The 24,352-nt window shown below is 30.9% G+C and overlaps 1 protein-coding gene across 2 annotated transcripts in view; it reads left to right on the forward strand.

The window, feature by feature from the left end:
• The first annotated feature begins 4,798 nt into the window (after window positions 1-4,798).
• Window positions 4,799-24,352, forward strand: part of LOC106785270 (synaptotagmin-10-like) — a 31,439-nt gene continuing 11,885 nt past the window's right edge. The window contains exon 1 of one of the 2 annotated variants that reach the window (XM_014745586.1): window positions 4,799-5,109. In XM_014745586.1, the coding sequence (XP_014601072.1) occupies window positions 5,019-5,109 (91 nt within the window). In that variant the 5' untranslated portion in view covers window positions 4,799-5,018. The remainder of the gene's footprint in view (window positions 5,110-24,352) is intronic. The other variant, XM_014745577.1, reaches the window with a different exon arrangement.

Here is a 24,352-nt window from a genome sequence, read left to right on the forward strand (position 1 = left end):
AACATATTATAGATTCTCATCGATACCTTTAAACCCTAATTTAATTAATGTATTAATCTACGCTAAATGATTGCAAGTTAATTCTCGTTATCTTCAATTTACGAAGAGATGACAAAATCAATGGCATACACGATGTGAATTATCCATAAGAGAGAATCACGCGGAGTCTGCTATTCAGTGAAATTAATTTGAATTAGTTCTTCTCTAACGAATCCTCAAGGGTGTAAAGGTAAGTAGAGCATAACTTAAGTGTCGAGTGGAATATTCGTAGCCATACGTTTTGTCTCTCATGGGCGATTTCGATCGTAAGTATGAAACCAAACGATTACGATTATTATCATTGTTATACTTTTTAACGAATAGATAACTATAAGAATTAGGATTAAGCACGGGTTTTAAGAAATAGTTTATTATTAATTACAAATTCATGAAGAGTTATGAAATTTTATTCATTTACTTAATTACATTTTCCTCTTTTTGACATTACATAATAACTTTTATCACATTTCAATTTCCAATATTCTTAATGGTACAAACGTAACCTTTATTCAATCACAAAATTTCTTTCTCATGCTCCCATTGGAAAAAAATGTCTGCGTTCCATTGCTTATCTCGATCATTCGGAACAAAATTTTCACGTCTCACCGCTTTTAATACTATCTTCACTCGAGTAGAACTATAACGAAAGTATTCTTGTTTCTTTGTAGTTTAAATGATTAAATTAAATAGGTCAAAGATTATAAAGAAGTTCTTTTAAAGGGAACTATCGATAATCGTTTAACGATCATTAAAGATCGATCAATAGATCGTGCTAGCTATCGTAATTAGGAAAATTGTTTTCACAAATAATCGTTCATTTGAGCATGATGTGTACACGTCACTTCGAATCTCGAGGGTAATCGATCCTACGTGAGATTTTAATTATGATAATAACATCCACCACCTGTCAGTCTTCTGTCTCGTCCTCATCCTTCTCTCTCTCTCTCTCTCTCTCTCTCTTTCTTGGTGTATTTATGCCATAGATACGTGGTCATGCGACGCATTGATGAAGAAAGCTTTGTTTACGTATGCAACAAGTTAAATCGATAACGTGCTGCTCCTATGCCGTCAGAAGCCTCAGCTCCTGTAACCTTGACAGTCTGCGACCTGGCTATCTCAATTATATCGAACCAGCCGGTATTCCACGCACATGCAAATCTTTTTTTATTCATTACAGCGGCCTTCTTTGAAGTAGTCACTTTTTCTAGCCATCCTTTCTTCCCATTAATCATACATTTAGAAACACGGAAGATGAAATTATTCAAGAATATAGATAAATTAAATTGTAGATAAATATTGAACATAATTTTTCGCATGCATTAATGTTAATTTAAATAAAAATAAAATTTCGTTAAAGTTTTTCTTATTTTTTATCGAGTTTATTATTTGATACAAATTTCAACAACGGCTCGTTCCCAACAATCTCATCTTCGGGGAAGTTGTCTTTTCTTATAAAGCTTTTCTTCTGAAAGTGTAAGACATAATCTAAAAAAAACGAATAACATTTTGAGAGTACAGAGCAAATATTGATTGATATTTGATGTTCACACATGAACCGTCTCGAAATTTAACTTTCATTGTTATCACCTTAATCGATCTAAAGTAGAATTTCTTGTTAAGCATTTTAAAACATTTCACCTTATTTGACGTAGACATCAATTCTATGTTTACTCTTTGTCGAACTAAAGTTTGAAAATCGATATAAGGCAGTTATCTGAATTCATTAACTCGATACCTGATTACTGATTAATTTATTCTCGCTCTCCTTTGCAATTTGCATCGATCATATTTATTCGATCCGTTTCTCATAATCATTTTATTGAAGATCGAAAAAGATGATTCTAAAAAAAAACTTTGACGTTTTTTCTTCTCTTAAATTAATGTTACAACAATCGGCATTAACGATAATCAGATTTATTCAATATAAATACAATAAAAAAAAATTGTAACACAAATTTAATAAATTTATTTTTGTAATTACAATGGTTTTAAGCAGGTATCAGTTACAATCGCGCATGTGTCGAGATACGCGCTGTGTCCCCGGAACTCTATTCCAGGTTATGTTACCGATATTCCAAGGCGGAAAAAAGTTCCCAAGGGAGCCCCGTATTTACATATTATGAACTTGGATCGATCGGCAATGCGCACGGCCACTGTGCAGACCATGAAAGTGGTAGAGCAGCTAGAAAACTCGGATATCCAGGTGCATGCGTTGTCAAGATGCGTATTTGTGCGACAGGATGACTGTTTAAATTTGAAGTTTGAAACTTCCGATTTATGGTTGTTATTAAATCAAATCTATCAATGCGTATACACATGACATGTATATATTTACTTATCGACAAAATAGACGAATTATAATATCTGATAAACGTCATCTCTATTTAAGTTAAATATTTCGCTAAATATATATATTTGAATAACAAGACCGAAAATAGAAATTGCAAAAGAGAAAGAGTAGTAAAGAAAGAATTTTCTTTTCTCGGAAAGACGTGGGTAGAGCGTGGCTAATCTATAGGTCGAAGGAGAAGCATCGACCTTGAGTGAACCTCGGGTCGATGGAGTCCTTGAATTTTGCACCCTCGTCTTGTAGCCTGGGAGTGTGTTTATCGTTTTATTATCGACGAAGATCTTCTACAAAAAAAGAAAAAAAGGAGAAAATGAGTGAAAAAGTGAGTAAAACGTAAGAGAAAAAGAAAGAGAGAGAGAGAGAGAGAGAGAAAGAGAGAGAGAGAGAGAGAGAGAGAAAAAATACAATGATAAGATCCTGCATTGTATACGAAATAAAGTCGTTTAGTACAAGGCACGATAGGGATCGTTACACTAAAATAGCAGAACTCTCAGCTTCGTGTGAGAATGTCGCGTGCAACAAGTATCGCGCCGGCTCTGACGGAGGATGCCACGTGACTTTTACTCCAGCAACGAATCGATATTGACCGGAAGTGAAAATCGTCGAAACTTTAACGCGTTCGAATCCATTCCTTTTTTTTTTTTTATGATTATTTCTCCCTTCTTCATGCCATATTTAGTCCGTATCCATAGTTACATTGACTGATTTTCATCGATATCGTTAAATTTTTTTATAGAATTATTTCATACAGAGTTCACGCATGCCAATTATAATAATATAAGGTAATAGATATCCGAGGGCAACGCAATTAATTTAAAACAGTTGTTTTTGAAAGTATTATGAAGGAAAAACCGATTCTCTAAAAGACGACAGATTAAATAGAAATTTTTTACGAAAAGATTTTTACCTTAGATAGTTATGCAGCGAATTGATCAGACCGACAGATTTTCTTTATAATTTTATATCTGATCCTTTATTCTTTAGTAAAAAAAAGTACATTTTTAAAGCATATTTTCACAGGTGTTTAATAATTATTTAAGACAAAAATAGAGTAACCTTAAACGATATGCCTTGACCCTTAAATGCATAAGTACTAAGCAACGATAAAGAAACTTAGAGCAAGCAAATTTCCTTATCTTCTTTCTCCATGCTATTGCAAACATTTTTACTTGAAATGCAGGTTTTCTCTTTAATGGTTAAGTAAATATTTTCTTTTTGTGTTAGTTTGATTTCGTAAAAACGAGAACGATATTTTAATTGATAAGAACGTTCAAAACAGATGAAAAATATCCTTATATTTTTATTACATCTTATTTCGATCCTAATAAGAAGCCAAAAAAATGGCATTAGGGTTACGTGAATATATAACAACAACAAAACTAAAGTACAATTATATTATAAATTAGAAGTAAATACGTTCTGGTTCCTTAAAACTATTTCAGTCTAATCAGTTTTCCACACGAATATCTACAATGTAGCAGGAAGCTCGTTGATAAAAACAAGAAAATAAGATCAGAGAGCTAATTATAGAAAATATATTCTGCTTTTTGTAATTTTCTTAAATTTTCTAATATATATATATTATTTACCACTGAAATAAATTAAAATTAAATTGGAAAAAAAAATTAAAATTTATAATAGATTTTTCAATATACATATAGGACATACTTTAGTAAAAATGAGATTATAATTTTGTATTATATGTTAATTAATATAGAGTAATCGGAATAAATTTATCAATGTGCAGTTTTTTATATTAAAAGTTAGGAAGTAGAACAAAAAAACGGATAAATAAATATATATATATATAGAGAGAGAGAGAGAGAAAGAGAGAAAGAGAGAGAAGAGAGTGTAATATTATTATCAGGCACTAGTAAGCAGCTGAGACCTTCACCGAGACCCGGTTGGTCGACATTGCCCCTTGCTATACTTATCCTACCCCGCCCAAGCAGCTACAGCGGCAGCATCAGCAGCGACGACGATAGCAGCGTACTCACACAGAAACGCAAGCTAGACACGCATATAGACAGCACTTTAGGAAGAGAAGGATGGAAGAGGTATACAGTAGGTATGTCTGGTGAGCAAGGAGAGAATAAGTGGGAGAGAAAAAGGAGAGGGTAAAGCCAGTCCACAGACACAAATATTCTCCACTAGCATCACTACTACTACTACTACTACTACTACTACTTGCGACTACTAAAAGTATTAGTGGCTAAAGCAGCGGCAGCAACAGCACCAGCAGCAACAGCACCATCACCAGTACCAGTACCAGTATCGTCGTTAGTCTACATACTAGCCTGTTCACCCTGGCCTAGGGGTTTGCCTTGCTCTCCTCGTGCTGTTACGACTATGTCGGAGTTTGAGGATGTAGACGCAGGCGCAAACGCAGACAGAATATAGATGGGCAAAACGGCGCCGAGCATTCCGTCAAAGCCAGACAGTGCGGCACGATCGAAAGAAAGCGAGCCCGAGAAAGTGGAAAACTAAATTTCGATCTATCTTTCTCAAAGAGATTAATATTGTTAATAATAATAATAATAATAAGTTATTTTTTTGTTCATTTACCTTCGAGTATTATTCATTAAAGTATCTCACGTCGTTAGAATTTTTCCTATTTTTCTGGTGAGAAATGGGAATCATCAAAACGGCATCGGAGAGTATACTAGAAGAGACAGTCGTACCTAGTGAAGAAGCCAATTATTCTTTGCAAGGACATCCCGGTGAGTTATTATTTTTTTTTTTTATATATCCTTTCTTAATATCTATAGATACAGTTTGAAATATTTCAATGAACGACTACCTTATTTTTGAATTGGCAACAACGATGATAATTATCTTTTAATAGCTGTGCTTTAACCACGATTCTATTCGGCGCGCGAATTCCTGATCAGCTAACAGGTGTTTGGAGATACAGATATAGCAGTGGTGCGCGAAAGACGATCACCCGAGTCTTACTTTACTTTCATGCACGTGATTATTGTCTTGTTTTTTCTTTTCTTTCTTTTTTTTTTTTTTTTTTTAATACTTGTCAAATAATTTATTTTCGTCACGTATATTATATAAATTCATAGAAATATGATTAAGATCGCTNTTTTTTTTTTTTTTTTTTTTTTTTTTAATACTTGTCAAATAATTTATTTTCGTCACGTATATTATATAAATTCATAGAAATATGATTAAGATCGCTTAACAAACACTTCTCTTTGTTTAACACGATAAGAACAAACGTTAAACGATTTTCATTGCTCGTTAACACGCTCGTTTATCATAATGGGGGAACTAATGTGTCAAGATTGTTTTCATTTCGACGACTATCATGCACACAAAGTACATATACATCTTATTCGAAATTAATCGAATTACCGTAACACGAAATCTAACAAAAACCATGGATGAGAAGGTCCTATTATATTGAAACATCATTAATTATTTAATTTCAAGGACTCAATACCTATGATAATTATATTATTATCTATTGGAGGATAAGATGTTTCAAAATCTTCTAAGATTTCATTTTATTATTCATAGCTTTAAAACCGTTTCGATCAGAGCATCAGAAAATCGATAAACGAACGTCGAAGTCCTTCCGAAAGGATTATACTAAGAGCTCGAGCGTAAGCAATTAGAAGATTACAGACAAGCTTTATTTTCAGGGTCAAGAGTACTTAAATCGAAATGATCGTTTTAGTTGGTACGTCGAATACGCTTGCGGTTACGAGCCATGGGGTGGCGGTACGTGGGTATTTATTGATTACGCCCTTGAAAGAACGATTCGTTTTGACGTCCCAGTTAGAAGTGTTTAATTAGAAAAATTAAAGCGATGGGTGATTATCTTTGAGCGAACTTTTAATAGTAATAAAATATAAGATTTTTCATTATTTCTTAATGGGAAGTTTTTTATTCAAATTTACTTGCATAATAAGTAACACGAACGGATGTTAATTGTTAGAATAATAACTTATTCTGTACGTTTCGAAATATTGTTTATGAAATTTTATTAGTATAATATTTTTCGAACTACATGTTGCGTAATTAAGATACTCCTTTCTGATTAATTTTATAAAATGATGAATGACGGGGAAAAAAAAACTAGAAGGTCGAGGATATTAAAAGCGAAGGAGAATTTATAAGACTTTACGGAAAATAGTGCACGCTAACTTCATATTAAAGACGCAGAACAATGTGGAATCCTCGTCCTTGGCCTCGAGTATCGGAAGTTCGACAGCAGAACTTATGCTACGCTCGGGACGACAAATTTGAAGCATATGCTCTTTGTGCACTACTTATTAATAAAATCGTTATAAATAAACGATCTAGATCTTTCTTCGAATATAATTAGATTCGTTATTTATTTAACAGTTTGAAATTTTGTAAGATATTATATACTGTAAAATTTTATCGTGAGAAACGATATTGCAATGACGTCAATTGATCATGTAATTAAATTAAAAGTGAACAGAATTATTTATTATAATCGCGTTGACAGGATATTTCTTTAATTATTACCATAAACTATAATCGATGATCATCGTGTTATCGGAATAAATAATTCCACTTTAAGTCTCAAGAGTGAATAGTTTGAAAGAGAAAAGTCATTTTATAAGATCCCGGATCTCTATATACCTTTTAAATTTATTATAGAAAAGTTATATCTCGAAGAATAAACTCAACGTAGCATTGAACTTGCTGTTATATATCTTTAGTATAAGAAAACTTCGGAAGGACATCGCGAAGCTAGTAATACATTTTCCTGGATGATAAATTTTGGTCGCATAAAAAATGCTGATAAACAATCCTCAGCTCTTGAAAGAATAGTAGAACAAATTTTTCTGTAAAAGTAATGACGATAAACAAAAAATGACAAAGTTCTTTTGTAACGACTATTTATCATTTTCATAGATATCCAATTTCTATATAAATCACTTACTCCTATTTATTGATTCCGATTATGATGATTTTTGACTTGCTTTATAATAGAAATTCATATTACCGTGAATATTGGTCTGTTGGAAGTAGTGAAATTTCATTTGAATTGAAATTCCGTATGATTTGACATAATCACTGAGAAATATAATGAAATATCAGACTAGACAACTATACATATAAATTATACTAAAGCAATACAGTATTATGTTGTCTAATAAAAGATTAGAGGAATTCTATAATCAGTGAGCAATCGATACACATGTAAACTGTTCAGATATTCGATAGCGTTAAGCGATGATGATTTGAGGATACAGAAGGAATTAGACCATTCAACAAATAGGTTGTATTTATCAAAGTTTCAATAATCTATTAACAGAGAATGGATCACGTTCTTGCGTTGAATCGATTAATGCAATGTGTTGGTTAAATTTGGATTATATATTTTTTGTTTTATGAAACACTTTATTCAAAAATATAAAGAAAAATTATCTATTGATACACGATATAGATATAAAGAAATAGAATAAAAAAAGTTGTGAAATGGAATACCATGGAATGTATACCAACAGAATGCATATCTCCTACAGCTTAACATTCTTACATTTATAATGAATTATTCAGGAATTTTGGGGAACGTTGATCGAGCGGATGTGGTACAGGGAATCGTTCATTATTCAGTTAAATTCGATCGACAATATGGACGAGAAAGATGATGCGTTAACATTGATAAAAGAAAAAATATCATTTGTCGCATTTATTTGAAATACTGCAAGTCAGTTTCACCATCTTGGCTGTCTGTATAAAATTCAAAGTCTTCTTCTTTCCCGGATTCACTTTCGTAAATAGAGGAAGACTCCTTGCTACTCTTGGGTGTCACGATTGCGCATATGTTGTGGGAGTCGTACCTTTTTCCGGCCAAGGACGATGTTGGTAAAACACTTGCATCGGACGCAGCCTTCAGAATTCTTGTAGTAACATCATGAAGTTCCTTTTCTTTTGGAAATATATCATCTGCTAATTGATTTATAGCATCTAAGATCAAGCTCATCGTTTCGGTGTAATCAGGTTGAAACATTTTTCCTTCAGGATTTTCTTTGAACAAATACTCGGCCTGTTAGGAGAGAAAACGATGTTTAAGTAGTTACAGTCAAAGTACGGTCAGACTTGAATAATAAAAAGAAATTATTTTAGAAGTGTAGACATAATACAAAAATAATCTTTACCATAAATGTATTATGTAAGTAGAGAAGACTATAAAAAATTTCCGAGGGAACAATTTACTGAGGTCCTACAAAAAGATAAGTGATTATCGGAAAAAAAAAAAAAAACAGAAAAAGAGAGAAAAAATGTTAGAGAATGGAAGAAAAGATTATATAAAAATAATAAAGGGTATTATGGTACCTTTTAGTACTTTTACTTCTTTCTATTCGGGTTGAAAGAAAAAACAAAAGGAAACGAAGTAAGTTTAGGTTACGACAAAATTAAAAAGCACAAGAAAAAAAATTTCACGAATTTAATAACAATGTATACTTCAATATTTTTAATGCTTTTTTTTCAAAAATCTTTCTACACATTACAATCACATAAAGTATGCTTTTCTTCGCTACCTTGAATAACCAGAATAATGATATGTTTGCGACAAGAGCAAAATGTAAACCCTGTGTGCTCTCGATAAACGGAATGAAAAACTCAGGAACATATGCGTATTTTTTTATCCGAAGAACCTTTAGATACTTCTAATATTATTGAAAGGGATGATAATAAGGATACATATCCTATAAAATGTCTACATAAGAATTAAAAGAAAGATATAGGGAGATCGATAAATAAAAAAAATGAAAAATAAAGTAAATAGGTGTTTGTGATTGTTCGTGTGTGCCGTTTTGGAGAAAAGACAATGAATAATTTAAAAATACGTAAGCTATTGGTATAATGACGCTTTAATAACGATACCTTTCATCGAAAGGAAGAAAAAAAAAGAGATAGCCAGAGAGAGAAAGAATAAAGGAAAGAAAGCTAAGGGAAAAGAAGAAATAATAGAGAAACGAAACAAATAGCAGGAAATAATCCCGTGGAATAGTCGTCCACACACAATGGTACGATGAACCGATAGAAGAAAAAAAAAAATACTCGAGTATCTTCGCTTTGAAAAGTAAATCACGATTGAAACGCCGTCAAGGCAACAACGCAATGCCGTCGAGAATGACCGCGTAGTCCATTTATAAAATAGGTCGGCCCTTCGCAGCCTTCTTCGACACGAGCTGACCTATTTCCCTTACCCCTTTATTTATTCTCATTTTTTTCTTTTTCTCTTTATTCTTCCTATCGATTTATTTAAATGTATATTCTCTTCTATTCTTTTCTCTTTGTTTAAGAAAAAGAAATAAAAAGAAGAAATCTTTCTCCATTTGGCCGATATTCTACTATATCCAAAATATTTTACCCTCGTATTTCGATTAAACGCTTGAAGAAGTTATCTAAGGTGATCAATTTTTTGTTTACGTATCAAACTATTAGTATGGAATTACTCGAGTTTGTATGGTAATGGTAAATGTAAATAGGTGGTAAATTGTAATTGTATAATGTAATTGTAACATTCAGATATTTTTGCATAATATTTAATTGCTTTGGCATCTTCGAAATACTTTAGTTATTAGTACTTGTATAAATTAATTCATATTACAAAATATTATTTACCAAGTGAAAACAGCCAATTACGATCCAAAGAGAACACCCTGTATACATGATACGTTATATCGATCCGTTCTAATCCAAATACGTGCAATCTGTAATGTTTTCACAGAAAACAGTTTTAAATTGTAATCTTTATTAAATTCGAAATAGTATTGTCTTTGATGTTAAAGAGTTTTTTCAATTTCGAGTAACGAATTTAAATATGAAATAAAACGACAAATTGAAATATATAAGATAAAGGGATAAACAATTCGTAGAATATTGGAATGTTTTTCAGGCGTTGAACGAACGAAAATTAGAATTTTGTAGAGTACGTTTAAGTGTCTAATAAAAAACATTTTTAAAAAAAGCAAAATTAAAGAGGCGGTATAATTTCTCTATGTTTTCGATCAATAGACTTTAATGAAATTATACACACAACATTCAGTCGCGTGTACTGATTGAAGGGAATGTATCCATGTGGTGTGTGTGTGTGTGTGTGGTTTTTTTTATTGGTGATACTTTATCTTTAATAGAGCGATTGATGGATTGAAAGTTGTTGCATCGTTTAGCATTACACACTCATACTTTGAAAGTAAAATATCTTATCCAGTCACTCGATCGAATGTTCCGGAATAGGGAAACTCGTTTCCGAATGTAAGAGAAATATGAAGTGGTGTTATGTAACATTACGAAATAAATGACACGTTTGTCGCAAAAACTTTTCACGTTGACGATAGTGAAAGTGAGTACATATATACAAATATATTCTTTTGTCGAAACATGTTTGAGTGAACGTGTTTGTGAATATAAAATACGTTCATAGTTTACCAATTAAATTCTTGAAATTTAAAAATAATATTATTTATATTATTAGTAAAACAACGTAATATAAATACGTTGTTAATAATAATGTAAAATTACTGATAAATTAACATTAATAAATCAGAAATAAATACATGTTTAATTTGACGAATTTGTTACGTGTACAGAATAAGTCACATGAACTAATATCAGTACCTAATAAATATTGACATTAACATAAACGAATATTATTACCTCCGTTGAGTAACTTAACCTACGAATATCTAATGAAGTCCATATTATCGTTGAAAGCCCCATGCAAATATATACATAAATCACTTCTGCTCGGGGAAATCTACTTTGACGATAATATTTGCCTAACCGATATTTGATTTAATATATGAATTTTATATCTTAGTATATCAGGTTATGAAAGTAACGCATTATTGTCTCTATAATAAATCGATATTTTTATTTGTTCAGATATGTTGTTACGTTACTTTTTTTCAATTAAAAAATCGTGTCGAGAGTGAGTATAAGTGGAACACAGTAGAAGAGAAGGGGAAGAGAAACGAATGATAATACATTCTCGGTAATAGTTACAATCTATTTATTTGTTTTTACCTTAATGGATCTTCTATATTGTTGTTTGTCGTTTCATACGAACATGAGTACTGTTTTATACTACATAACACTTGACTGAGAGAACCGAAATTTTTTGGCGATATATTTTTTATTATTATTTTATAACGTGAACAGTGACACAGTTTTAAATCTATATCAGAAAAGCCGATCATCATAAACTAAAATCATTTCCGGACAGATCAGGGCGGAAATAGATCAAAATAATATTCTCCATCCATTAATTATTTATTTTTTAATGACGTTAATTAAAATACTTATTTCTTGTAATGTTATTCTATCAACACCTACGGATAATATTATCATTAGATTGTCGTACACGTTCTAACGAGAAATTTTCTTTGATCGTCATGCAATATATCCATGCTTGACTACTTCTCTCTCCTTTTATTCTAGCATCGAAAGATGAATTTTTTAACAATAACTTTTTTCTCAAGCATACGACAAAAATCGTAATTACCTGATATTCGCTTTAATATTTGATCGGTTAAGCCACATTGTATACATGAAAAAATACATTAACGAAAGTCCATCCATGTTTGCACTTTAACACCTCGTATCGTTTAAATTGTTGTAACGATGGAAACCAAAAAATTTAGGACACGATACGATATTTATAAAAGAAAAGAAAAAAAAAACAAAAAGAAAAAATTGATGAAAAAACGAATAAAAATTAACAACGAAGTATTGTCCTAAAATTTGGATCGATAATTCGATAAAAGATTCTACTCACTATACGCATTGATTATAATTTTCTAAAAATTCTACTCTTTATACTTATCGATTGTAAGAAGAAAAAAGGTTAAGTAAGGTTCTTTTTTTACTTTCCACCGACGAAACGTATATATGCTCTTCGTACGTTAATGAAATAAGTTCACAAAACATTGGAATTTCAAAAAAAAAAAAAATGCACAAAGTAGTGCTTCACATAAGTAGCATTCTAAGATTCTTTCCAGCGAAACGCTGTTTTTTCAAATTACCATCTACTTTCTGGAATATTTAAAAACCACCCTAAAAGAACTCGAGATAAAAAGAGGAAAGAAAACGGGATTTTATCTTCGATCGTCAATTTTCCACATTGCAGAATTTTAAACTTATTGTAGAAAGTTCAAGGTGAGTATGTAACTCAAAAAAAAGGGAGATAAAAAACAAAAAACTCGATAAGAAAAGAGTAGATCGAAAAACTCTGGCCACCTGTTTCTCTCTCTCTCTCTCTCTCCTGGTTTTTTTTCTTCATCTTTTTCTCCCTTCTGGAAAATTCAAAAATTGCTCGTAGCAATAAATCTGTGAAATAATATAGTTCATATTCTTTTCAATTTTCCTTCGTTGAAATAATAAATGTTGGAAAAAGAATTCGCTCAGATATAAAGCGTTTTGTTTTTCCATATCATCGCGAAACATTACTCTGATACTCGTTACATTAAACAGTACCACATGATAAAGACTAATTAAAATCATTAAAGTAAAGAAGACTACGTTTGTGTACTTCTTTATTACATTATAAGTATGGATAAGGATGTTTACTAGACTTTTGAGCAGCATGTACGGTAATTGTATTTTATGTAACATCGTTAATTGAAACAAAACTAAAACGAGGTATATCTCGTTTATAAATAAAATTGCGAATTACATCGAATACTCAAGAAAAATTTTGCATGACATTTAAATGATTTTTCAATTTTAATCTATATATCTAATTTCTTATAATTCCGCTATTATAGCTTTATTGTTTCCGAGTTCTACGATTCGCAAAATCGATTAGATTGATTTGAGTGCTTTTGTAATTCGAATGTGTACTTCGAAATGACAAAACCCATTTATAGCTTTGACTTTTTTCATACCGTATTATCGTATTTTAAATAACGGAATATGCAGAACGAATTGTCGATCCGCGAATTCACGAGGGCATTGTTGAAGAAAAAAATATTATTCGAGTATTATAGAATTTTTTTCGTGGAGACCAAGTTTGTCCGAATTTTTGCTTTACCAGACATATTGCAAGCATCACGTGTTTACATTTCTACATTGTTTTCATAAAAGAGTACTGCACTCCCGGTTTGGTAAAAGAAACGAATGGAACCAAACGATTTTTTAGTGTCATTTCCTTTCTACCAATATGGTACTCGCTTTTTCTATCAAAATATATTTCCATCTCTTACTCTGAAACGTTTCCTACTAACGACATTTTTTCCGATGATAAAATAATATCTGCTGACTGTGGTCCAAAAAAAAAAAGGATATTTAGAGAACAAATGGAAAATGATTAATCAAATGAAACTTTTTACGAAGATATAAACTTTAAAATTTATTTGTTTGAGCTATCCCATCGAATACTTAAAGACTCGAGTTTTATATTTCGAACGCAAAATGTGTGGAAGAGACAAAATCCAAGAAAAAAGGAGAATGTACGTGCTCTATACACTACAGCGTTAGTAGAACGAATTCATTATGATCAGCCGTAGCACGCGGCTTTGGATTAATCCATCTTCACCGTCGCAGTGAAAAATAAGCGTTATTGATCAACAAGATGCAACATCCTATCTATATTTTAATCTCTTCTACGGTCGGTGTGCTCGTTTTCCATTTTCATATTTTTCCCCATAACAATATATCAATGATTTTTATTTTTCACAAAGGTTTTATTTTGTTTATCGCATTTATCAAACTTACAAAAACATGATTACAGCACAAATTTAAAAATAAGTCTTTATTTCTCCAAGTTATTTTATTCTAAGTATTAACTTGTTAATCTTTTTATCAATACAAAGAAGTTGTTTTTTTAAAACGATGTTAATAAAATTTCAAAATAAATTACATGTGGATATAAATACACATAGATTTTCAAATATGAACAGAATTTGATGATTTAGGGAAAATTGAACGTCTACATATTATATTGCAAATCAAATACGAATTCTGTTAATTCATGATAGGATATTATAGTATGGATTTCTTACCGACTTGATCAAACCTATTATACATTATTCGTACATCCTATATAAAATCTGTAAGTAGAGCTATATACAGAGTTAAGAAATTATGCTTGTAATGGAAGTCCGTCTGTTACAAACGACTACACGTAATATTTCGCTTATGAATGGGACGTGTAGCATTACCATTCCTATAGTTACATCTATGTTATATAGAAAACCAAGAATTTTATATCATTCGGATACACACAAATTTGAATTTTTTAAATACTGGTTACTTTACTAGTTTGATTTAGTAACTGGTCAAATAGTTCAGTATAAAAATGGAAAAATAAATTGTTCGTTAAATAAGAAATAACATGTTTACGTTAAAAAATTTTTATTTTTAATGAATGGACAGCGTGTTGCAACTGAAACCAAGAATTCAACCCTACCTATACATGCATATTGTAAACATCTCACCAGTTATTTGTATACCTCACTATGCGAGCTGAATATTTTCTCATACGTACATGTATACTTAAAATATGAATAATGACATTTGGCTACGTAGGTAGTACGTGATAGAATGGTTGTAAATAACATGCTTTGTTCAATACATAATATTACAATACTTCAGATTTTTCTATTGCATTCTCGTTTAAATATGTGCAGTTTTGAATGTTTGGCTATTGTATGAAATTTTTCTTGTATCCTATTTACTGTAGTGAGTAAATATTGAAAATGGAGTATCGTTGAATTTTACAATGCACTTACACATTCATGACTATCATAATGTACTGATTCACTGTACGTTCGCAAAAATTTATGACTGCGTTATCATTGGCAACGTTCGTGTCACTTTAAACAAATACAACTTTTACTTTTTTATTATTCTCATTTACATATTGATAACAGTATATTAGATTATTCTTCCCTGTCACTAACGATTAATATCGTTGAAATATTTTATTTTCATTAATTTTTTCTTTCTTACATCTGCGTATATTAAACATTACAAGATTAATATTGTTTCCATACTATTCGTTATCATGCGAGACTATGAAAGTATGACCAATCAGAAAAAAGAATATAAGAATAAAAAAGCAAAGTAACTGATTGTCAATCTCCATTGACAAAGAAATTAATTTAGTAGATGACAAAAAAATTCTCCTGACGACTTATGTTCTATTATTAAAACTTCTATTGTTAGCTTCAAATGAAACAAAAGCGACACGCGAGTTAAAAAATTAATGATTCAGCTGTCCGTAAAAAGAAAGCATCTTCACTTATTGATCATTTATCGATTTACCTAACGTGTACAACCGTGTTTTATTCTTTAATTACCGTAATACTTTTATTTTGATTGATCATTTTAGAAATAACATTGAAAAATGATAGATTTCTATTTCATTTTTTATTAAATGCTTGTCTATATATATTTGTTAAACATATTATAAAAAATATCAGTAAAACAAAAGATATCCAGCCCAGATATTAACATCACCTTTCTCTAAAGAAATGAGAAAAGCATCGAGTGTGTCAGGTTGACAGTAGACATGATTTGAAATAATAGACATCCATGCTAACATTACCATAAGACAAAAGAGTCAAATGCAATTGTAACACGGGACTAAAAATAGAAAAAAAGAAAATGGCGCAACAGCTATGTAAAAGACATGTCGCGATGAAAAATGTATGATACTAATCTGCGTGCTCTTAACGATGGAAACTCTGGATATTATTCGTGATTAGGAACATAATCTAGGCGAGTCGAGGACATTTACATGATTCATCGATTCGCAAGGCGTAAGCAATTAACTATGTAGTATGATTAAGTGCTCTTAATAAACTATAATAGTTGATAAACGTGATATTATCTCTTTAAATTTACCTACTTCGCCAACACGTGAGAACAAAGTCGAAAATAGAGAAGCTTTTTTAGACAATTTCTTGGAAGTGTACTTTTTTCTTTTTAAATAGATGAATCATGCACATGTAATATACATATGCGATAAAGAATTGTTATTAAAACATACTTAATTATGTGGAAGATAAATCAGGAAACAGGAGGACTCAAAATTATAAGAGAATATTTGTTTAATTAGCAATACTTACTAAAAAATCTATTGGATCGTCCGGTCGTAATTTAGCGACTTGTATAAGACCCTTTGTCAAAGTCGGAAACACGTATCGAACTAGATAATGTCTAAGTGGTTGACCCATAACACTAAGCTTTTCTTCCTCCTCTTCTTGCAATTTTTCTAACAAATCCGTCTGAAAGGGATTGAAATTATTATTAATAATAAATGTCCAAGCCAGTGAAAAGTTTGTTCTTTTTTTTCAAATAACAATGATGAATTTTATCTAAGACGAAAGTGAGATAGTGAAGATTAATTCGAACCCTCAAAAGTTATCGTCGCAGATGCTCTACCATTTTATGCTAGTAAACTTCTTAGTTTCAAAGTCGCGAAGGATAGATAGCAAGGGTAAGAGGAACAAAGAAATTTACATTGGCTAGTGTCAACGATCAATGCAAGCGAGCTACAAAGTTCACGAACATTTTTCTCATAAGAAAATCCTTCGGGTTTTGAGGGATAAACCAACAAGGGAGTCTTTTAGATAGTAAAAAAAAAAAGAACTTCTGAGAAGTAGATTAAAATCGCAAAGACCGAAATCTTCAAATACAACTTTCTTCTAACTTCGACTTCCAAAATTTATTTATTTTTTTACACAGATTTAATCGCCCATCAGTCCCCTAACAGTAATTTTCATAATTTAAAAACTTCTCGTCGCGAGAACAAACGATATAATCCATGAAATTTATGTCAACTACATTTTGAAATATAGCGATTTTGAACTCTATCGATTAGTATTAATCTTTGGTAAAAATATCCTTATAAATATGACAGGATATTAAACCTCATTGATAATAACACGATGAACCTACAGTTACATTTTCTAATGAATTTTATCATCCCTACGTTTAAAGTCTATTTGAAATCGTTTAGCTTTTCTATCATTAATGTTAAATCGCTCGTCCTGTAATTCGAAAGGATTAGTAGTACTAATGAATTTAATAATATTTTAGTATTATATATGCATAATAGTACGATTATAAAATCGATCTAATCGATTACCGTAAATGAATAAATGATGTTTGCAAGATTTGATTAACTCCTTTCAATCATAAAGAAGAATGAATACTATTGCTCATATCACTGATTTTTATTACATTATTTTATTTAAGTAACAAAATATTTTTTTATTCCAGAATTCTGTATCACATAAAATTTCGATTAAACTATATTTCACGTAAGTATGACCGTAAAGTAGCTATCGGTTGAAGGTGATATCAATATTGCACGATCTTTAATTTATATGGAATTAAATAAGTAGCGAAATTCGACTGAATTATGATCAAGTCTAATCTACATATTTTAAAAATTTAGAGATTGCGGTTTTAGACGTGTCATAAAATACACGTGTACACGTGCCATGTAAAACGTGTATTAATAAGGAATTAAGGATCCGTGTTCTTAATACACGTGTAAACATGGCACGTGAAACCGTGTATGAATTAAAGATCCATGTTCATGGATCTAGTCCATACTTACACGTGTAGGATATTTAAATACGCGAATAATAAACGTAGTCGTGAATTACAAAAGTTGCTACATAAATGTGGAAGTATATGAAAATGTGCTTTGTTTCTCGCAATTACCAAGATATGAAACACAACACACTTCATGTTTGATTATTCTTGTCTTTTTTAATCTTCTTTTTTTTTAGATTCGATTCACTTTTCTACGAACAAATATTCACATTTATTCAATATTACCAAAGATGTAGCGTTTTTTTATTGCTTCTCTGAAATCAACAGCAAACGAGTTTTGTCTGTTGTTTTCTACGGACGGGTCACCCATCTATTTCACTAATCGTGCCCACGTTGCTTGAATTTAGTGATCGGTCGGGAATTAGTAATCCAACGTGGCTAAGCCATTGACTCACGTTTGATTACACAACAGATTTACACGCATATCAAATAAACGTGGACACTTGGAATAGAAAGATACAGATATCCTTATATTAAAAATCACATGAATTGCGATTTGGATTCGACTACTATCCACGTGTCATTATTTTACATATACGTAAAAATATTGAGATTATTTTTAATTCTGATCGTATCAGTTTTATTTCGGTAATCGATCTTTGTTTAAAAATTTAAACAGAATGTAACAAATAAAAAAAAAAAAAAGATAATTAATAGCAAAAAATTCACGCGTCGTTTATTTAAAAAGTTATTATATTTTTTTCCCTCCTTGAAGAGCATCAAGGTGTTAATAGAATTTTTTTCATCGATCCATCTTGTTATCAAGTAATTTCTTTTTGTTTGTGTAGGAGTAAACAACTTATCTTACAAAAGTTTGACGACAATAATACATACTAACCCACTCCATCATTTTTCTTTCACGTTCTCTCTTACGTTCTTCTATTTCTCGTTTCTCTCGTATTTTGAAAGCCGTTTCCTCAGCTTTCTTTTTAGCGTCCGCATCCCTCTGAGCTTCTTCTGCTTCCTCTGGTGTTAAACCTGCGAAAAACAAATTACTATAATTATAAAAAAATCAAGATACAAATTATTTTTCCTTTTTTTTTCATTACGGATCAATTATTTTTATATTATAGCATATATTAGAGTGCATGAATAATACAAATAAATAAACTTTTTATCACGATAATACGAAAACGTGGACAAAAGATGTAACAAATTTTTGCATAAAATGTGCAACGAAATATCAAAATCACAGTGGGTGGTACAAACAATCTCATGTCACGATCATCTGAACAGTGTATATGACGTTTTGTTGATCTTTATAAGTTATCATCTCTATTAAGTAACGCGTACAATGATTGAAAATGGAAAGCCCCAGTGGACTGGAGTAATAGAAAAAAAAATAGTAAAGGAAGAAAAATGGGTGAGGCGGAGCGGCAGAATTAAAGATAGAAAAAACACACATAACATCTAATAAAAAAATATTTTCTCTTTATCTTTCCCCTTTTTTCTCACCGTAGTTTTTCGGTGCCCCGAGCTTTTTTAGACACTGATAAATTGTAGGGAACATATCAGGACAAATATCATTTTCGATCGAAATAATCAACGGATGGACTTCTATTTCATCGAAGAATTGAAGAGGCGTATTATCGTCAGTATTTCTTTCTCTGAAATTTTATTATTATTATTATTATTATTGGTAAGAATTTTATTGGTATTCGATACCAATACGATATTATTATTGGTATCGATTATAAAATATATAAACTACAAAAAATTGATGATAAATGTTTCGAATGTACAATGAAATACGAAACGATAGTGTTGAAAGGCGATTAAATGATATATATCTTGGTTAGATACTTTAATCGTTATTAAAGCGGATGATACGACAAGAAGTTAATAGAAATGTTCTTTGAGATAACGACACTGTTCTAACGGTAACTATACTCCCTTTGTTTAGGAAAATATTGACCTGGTCACTATAAATGACACACCCCACCCTGTATATTACAAGAATAGAAAGGTTAGGGTGATACGTGAAATCAAAATGTGATCATATCAATTTACGAGTTAACGAAAAGACAAATGAGATATCTTATTTCGGAAAAGAACTTACAATTTATCATTTCAAAAAGGGTGCTGGTTTAATTTTATTTTTTTCTCAAGAGGGTAAGATGCTCTCGAATCATCGATCTTACCTATATTCTTTCAAACGTCGTATCATATCCTTTTCCGTGTAATGGGTGCCTTGGATTTCTCTCTCGGATAAATTGATAACTCGTTCCTTTAAAAAATCATCGCTCGCATCCAAAACGACAACAAGTCTCGGTATGATCGAAGCTTTTACATTCATTTCCTCGAGAATTTCCTTATCCTCTTCTCCATCTTCATCTTCTTCTTCTTCTTCTTCTTCTTCATTCTCTTCTTCCTCTTCCTCTTCAATTTCTTCTGAATATTCAAAGAGTATTTTAGCTTGCTCGTATGTTTTTGGATATCCATCGATAACGTATCCTTGATTCAAACAATCCTTCGACCAAAGTCTCTTCAGAAACAATCTTTGATTCCGTTTTAGTTAATCTTTTTTAAAACTTTTTTAAAAATTCGAAAAAAAGAAAGAAAGAGAGAGAGAGAGAGCTGAAAAAGACCTCTATATCTTGTCGTAAAGATAGATTTTATCTCTATTTTTCTTTCCAGATACATTTTTTTCAAATTTTTTAATAATTTTATAGTAATATAAGTAAGCAACATTTATCGGAAATAAAGCGAATAATAAATGAAAAATAAATGATAGCTAACTTGTTCAATGTAATATCATCGAGACGTCCATCATTTTGGGCTAAATTGTTTCGTATTTCGTCGAGCTGTCGTTGCAAATCTTCCAACGGGACAGATTCTTCCTCAATATCATTCTCCTCCTCTGTTTGTTCTCCCTTTTCTCCGCTTCGATCCTTGTTTTCTATTAAAGCTGTTTTCTCTTCTATTTCTGCGGACTCGTAAATGTTGAAATTATTTTCACGATACGTTAGATAAATTTCAATTAACATTATTTGATTTAACGTAGAAAAGAAAGACAAGAGAGAGAAAAAAATGTAAAATTAATAACAAAATGTGAAAATATTATTATTATTAAATATCTACCAATTTCTTAATGCTATCATTGATCAAGTTTTTCACGTTGATATAATGCAAACGATAATGCTCAACAAGATAGTTAGCCACTCGAGTTTTTCCGGAGGCTGGCGGCCCAAGGACAATTATTCTCATCGGATGTAGTTCTCTCCACGCTTTATATTCTTTTACAATCGATTCGATATTGTCTGTGAATGGCGTGTCAAAATGCCAGCGTATCCTCTCAAGGACATAGACAGGATCGATATTTAAATCAAGCGTCATCAAATCATAAATTCGTTGAGTGATTTCCGGATATAGGAAGGACTCTTCTAGACCAACGCGTTTCACTTTTCCAGTTGTTAACTCTTTACTGATATGCTGTGTAACAATATTGTTTCAAATATATAATAAGAGAGAGACTTTTATCTCTTCATATTTACAACTTTTTTTTCAGCAAAAACAAACATATCAATAAAATGTAATTAATTACCTTGACAATCTCGCTTTGAGAAGCAATTCCTTGCTCAACAGCCACGATGTATCTTAAAGTTGGCCAATTTTTTATAACGTCGCGTACTATCCTGAAATATGCAAGTATAGTTGAAAATAGAAGAAATTAATAAGAATAATAAGATATTCTCGATACTCACGAGATTAAGTCGCGAACGTGAAGAAGAGGAATCCTATTTTTACCATTGCCAATAATTGGCAGAAAAGGTTCATTCAACCATGCCATTTTAAAAAGATAATGAAGCCCGTTCTGTTCCTCGCCGTAAGTGATACCACAACAAATCACGATGGTCTTTAACTTTTCTTTCAAATCGACACGTTTTTTAACGATAACAACATCTCTCTCGAATTTTAAGTGCTCCTTAAAATTTGGATGTGCTCGTCGCTTTCTGTAATCCACTTCGGTGAACGGCAAATCCGGATCTTCCGGATCCAATGGCTTTGTAAAGGCCCAAGTCATTATTGTTGAAATCAGGATAAAATATCGAGGTATCTTCGTTTTTTCCTTTCTTTTACTTTTTCTACTTTTCTTATTCTCTTTTTTACCAATTTTCTTGGCCATATCGCCATCAGAACTTTCTAATATTTCCTGGATGGCTTAAAAATAGATCGAAAAAAGAAGATTAAGAAAAAAAGACAGAAAGAAAGAAAGAATATCGTAAGATAGTTTTGAGAGGAAGCGTAGTTCAGGTACGTGAGCGGAAATTCAATGCTAACTGATTAATAGATAGAGATACTTTCTTATATCGAAGTAGATAAATAGATTGAATTGGTAGTTAATTCGTATTTGCGAAGAAAACTAAAAGAAATGATTCTGCGTTATATTTTTTAATCATCAAAGTATCTAAAAAAATTTGAAGATTACTTAGATATAAAGTATTCTTTAAACAATTACAATGTTTGTATTAAAATCGTACAAGATCTAAATTCATTTTATTTCTAAAAATATATTTCTCTAAATATATTTTTCCTAAAGTTAATCAAAATTTTCTATCGCTGTAAGAGAATTGTCACTGTCTTGTCAAGCAGGTAAATTTTTTTTATAGAAATTTTTATAATCTTTTACTTGTTAAAAAGACGGAAACAAGAAATTTCTTATATATTCGAGGGGAACATAATAAATGTGCGAACCTTCTAATACCCAAGAAGCTTCTTCGATTTGACTCCGATCTTGTGTAATATCGTAAATAATAATTCCACATTTCATCAATTCACACAATAGAACCTCACGACTGTCTGTGTCTTTAATAATTCTCGTTACTTCTTCGGGGTAAGGATACTGGAAACAAAGATATCAAATATAGAATTTCAGCTGGGACAAAAATATTCGACTATAACAAAAGCTCGAATACAATATGAAAATAATGACGAGCAATTTAAATCATCTCTTGATTCTAAACTTGAAGAATAAAATATTTGCATTCTGAGTTTTATCGATCTAGCAAGTTACATTTTATCGCTTGATGTAATATCTTTTTTTTCCCTTTCCCATGAAAAGATTCTTCTATTTGTATGAAATTTAACGAATCTTATCATTTTATTTTATATATAAAAAAGAAAATTTCTCGAAAAGATTAAAAGTAATGATCTAAATTTCACGATAAAATAACTTCTAATATCTGTGAAATGAAAACAAAGTAAGACAGGTTATAAGGATGATGGATAAAAATATCTCGGTTATAAGATACTCACAATAAAGATATAATTTTATAATTTGCCAATAATATTCAAAATTTCTTAGTTATTAAAACTTTTTACAAAGATGTGCACGATATAAAGGGAAAATAAATTTCGAATAATTTCATCGAAACTTATTTGGCGAAAAAATGTTATATTCGATGTTAATAAATCTTAAAGCAAATCGTACGATCTAATAGGTATTTGTTCAATTCTTTTTTTTTCTTTCACATTGCTTAACTTGTCAGATGATGTTGAGACGTTGATTAAACTAACCCACAAGAAAATCGAAGGGTTCTCGTACCTTATATTCCAGAAGCGTACCAATCACTTCGTACTTTTGCAAAGGTTTCTGCTTGCTTCGTTCAAATTCCATGACCCTTTTTTCTCTTTCCTCGTCGTTCACGTGCGCCTCGCCCATGTCCTCACCCTCTTTTATTTCGTTTTCCTCCTCCTCCTCCTCCTCCTCCTCGACTTTTACCTCATCTTCTAGTTCATCCTCCGTGGTGTCTACCGCTTCTCCACCAATTTTTGGATTAATGTAAGTCAGCCTCGACAATGCCTAAAAATTTAACCTACACTGTCTTATTCACTTTCGCTAGAAATAACACTTTACACTTTAAGAGCGTGATTCTTAATACCAAAATCTATTTGAAATGTTTTCAGGGTTGAGAAAGTTGTATAAAAATAAAAACAAGTCATAATTATAAAATAATATAAAGAAAAAAAAAAAATTTTGTAGTTGCTGAGGAAGTCCCCAGTAAGGGACGAAACGTTCAACAAGATCAAATAAATTTGTTCATCAAAATTTATTAACTGTCTTCAATTTTCCCTTTGAAACTCATATATATTAAAAATAAAAACATTTCACGAAGAAACACGTTTTTCGTTATTTCTTAAAAACGATAGTCGACATTTTGAAAGATAGGATTTAATTTTGATTCATAAGATTTGCAAAGAATAAATTATTAATTATAAATCAGTATTGTGTGTATATAACAAAATAAATTAGAAAATTTTAGTTTTATTAATAATTTTATTAATAATACGTTCGGATAAATGGAAATGATAAAATGAATTCTTTGAAATAATAAAAAAAAAAAGGAAGGAGCGAGTAGAGAAATGGTTAAAACGATCCATTGTTCATTATAT

This window comes from Polistes canadensis, unplaced genomic scaffold (genome assembly GCF_001313835.1).
Source record: "Polistes canadensis isolate GaletaPanama2010 unplaced genomic scaffold, ASM131383v1 scaffold_2, whole genome shotgun sequence".
NCBI lineage: Eukaryota > Metazoa > Arthropoda > Insecta > Hymenoptera > Vespidae > Polistes > Polistes canadensis.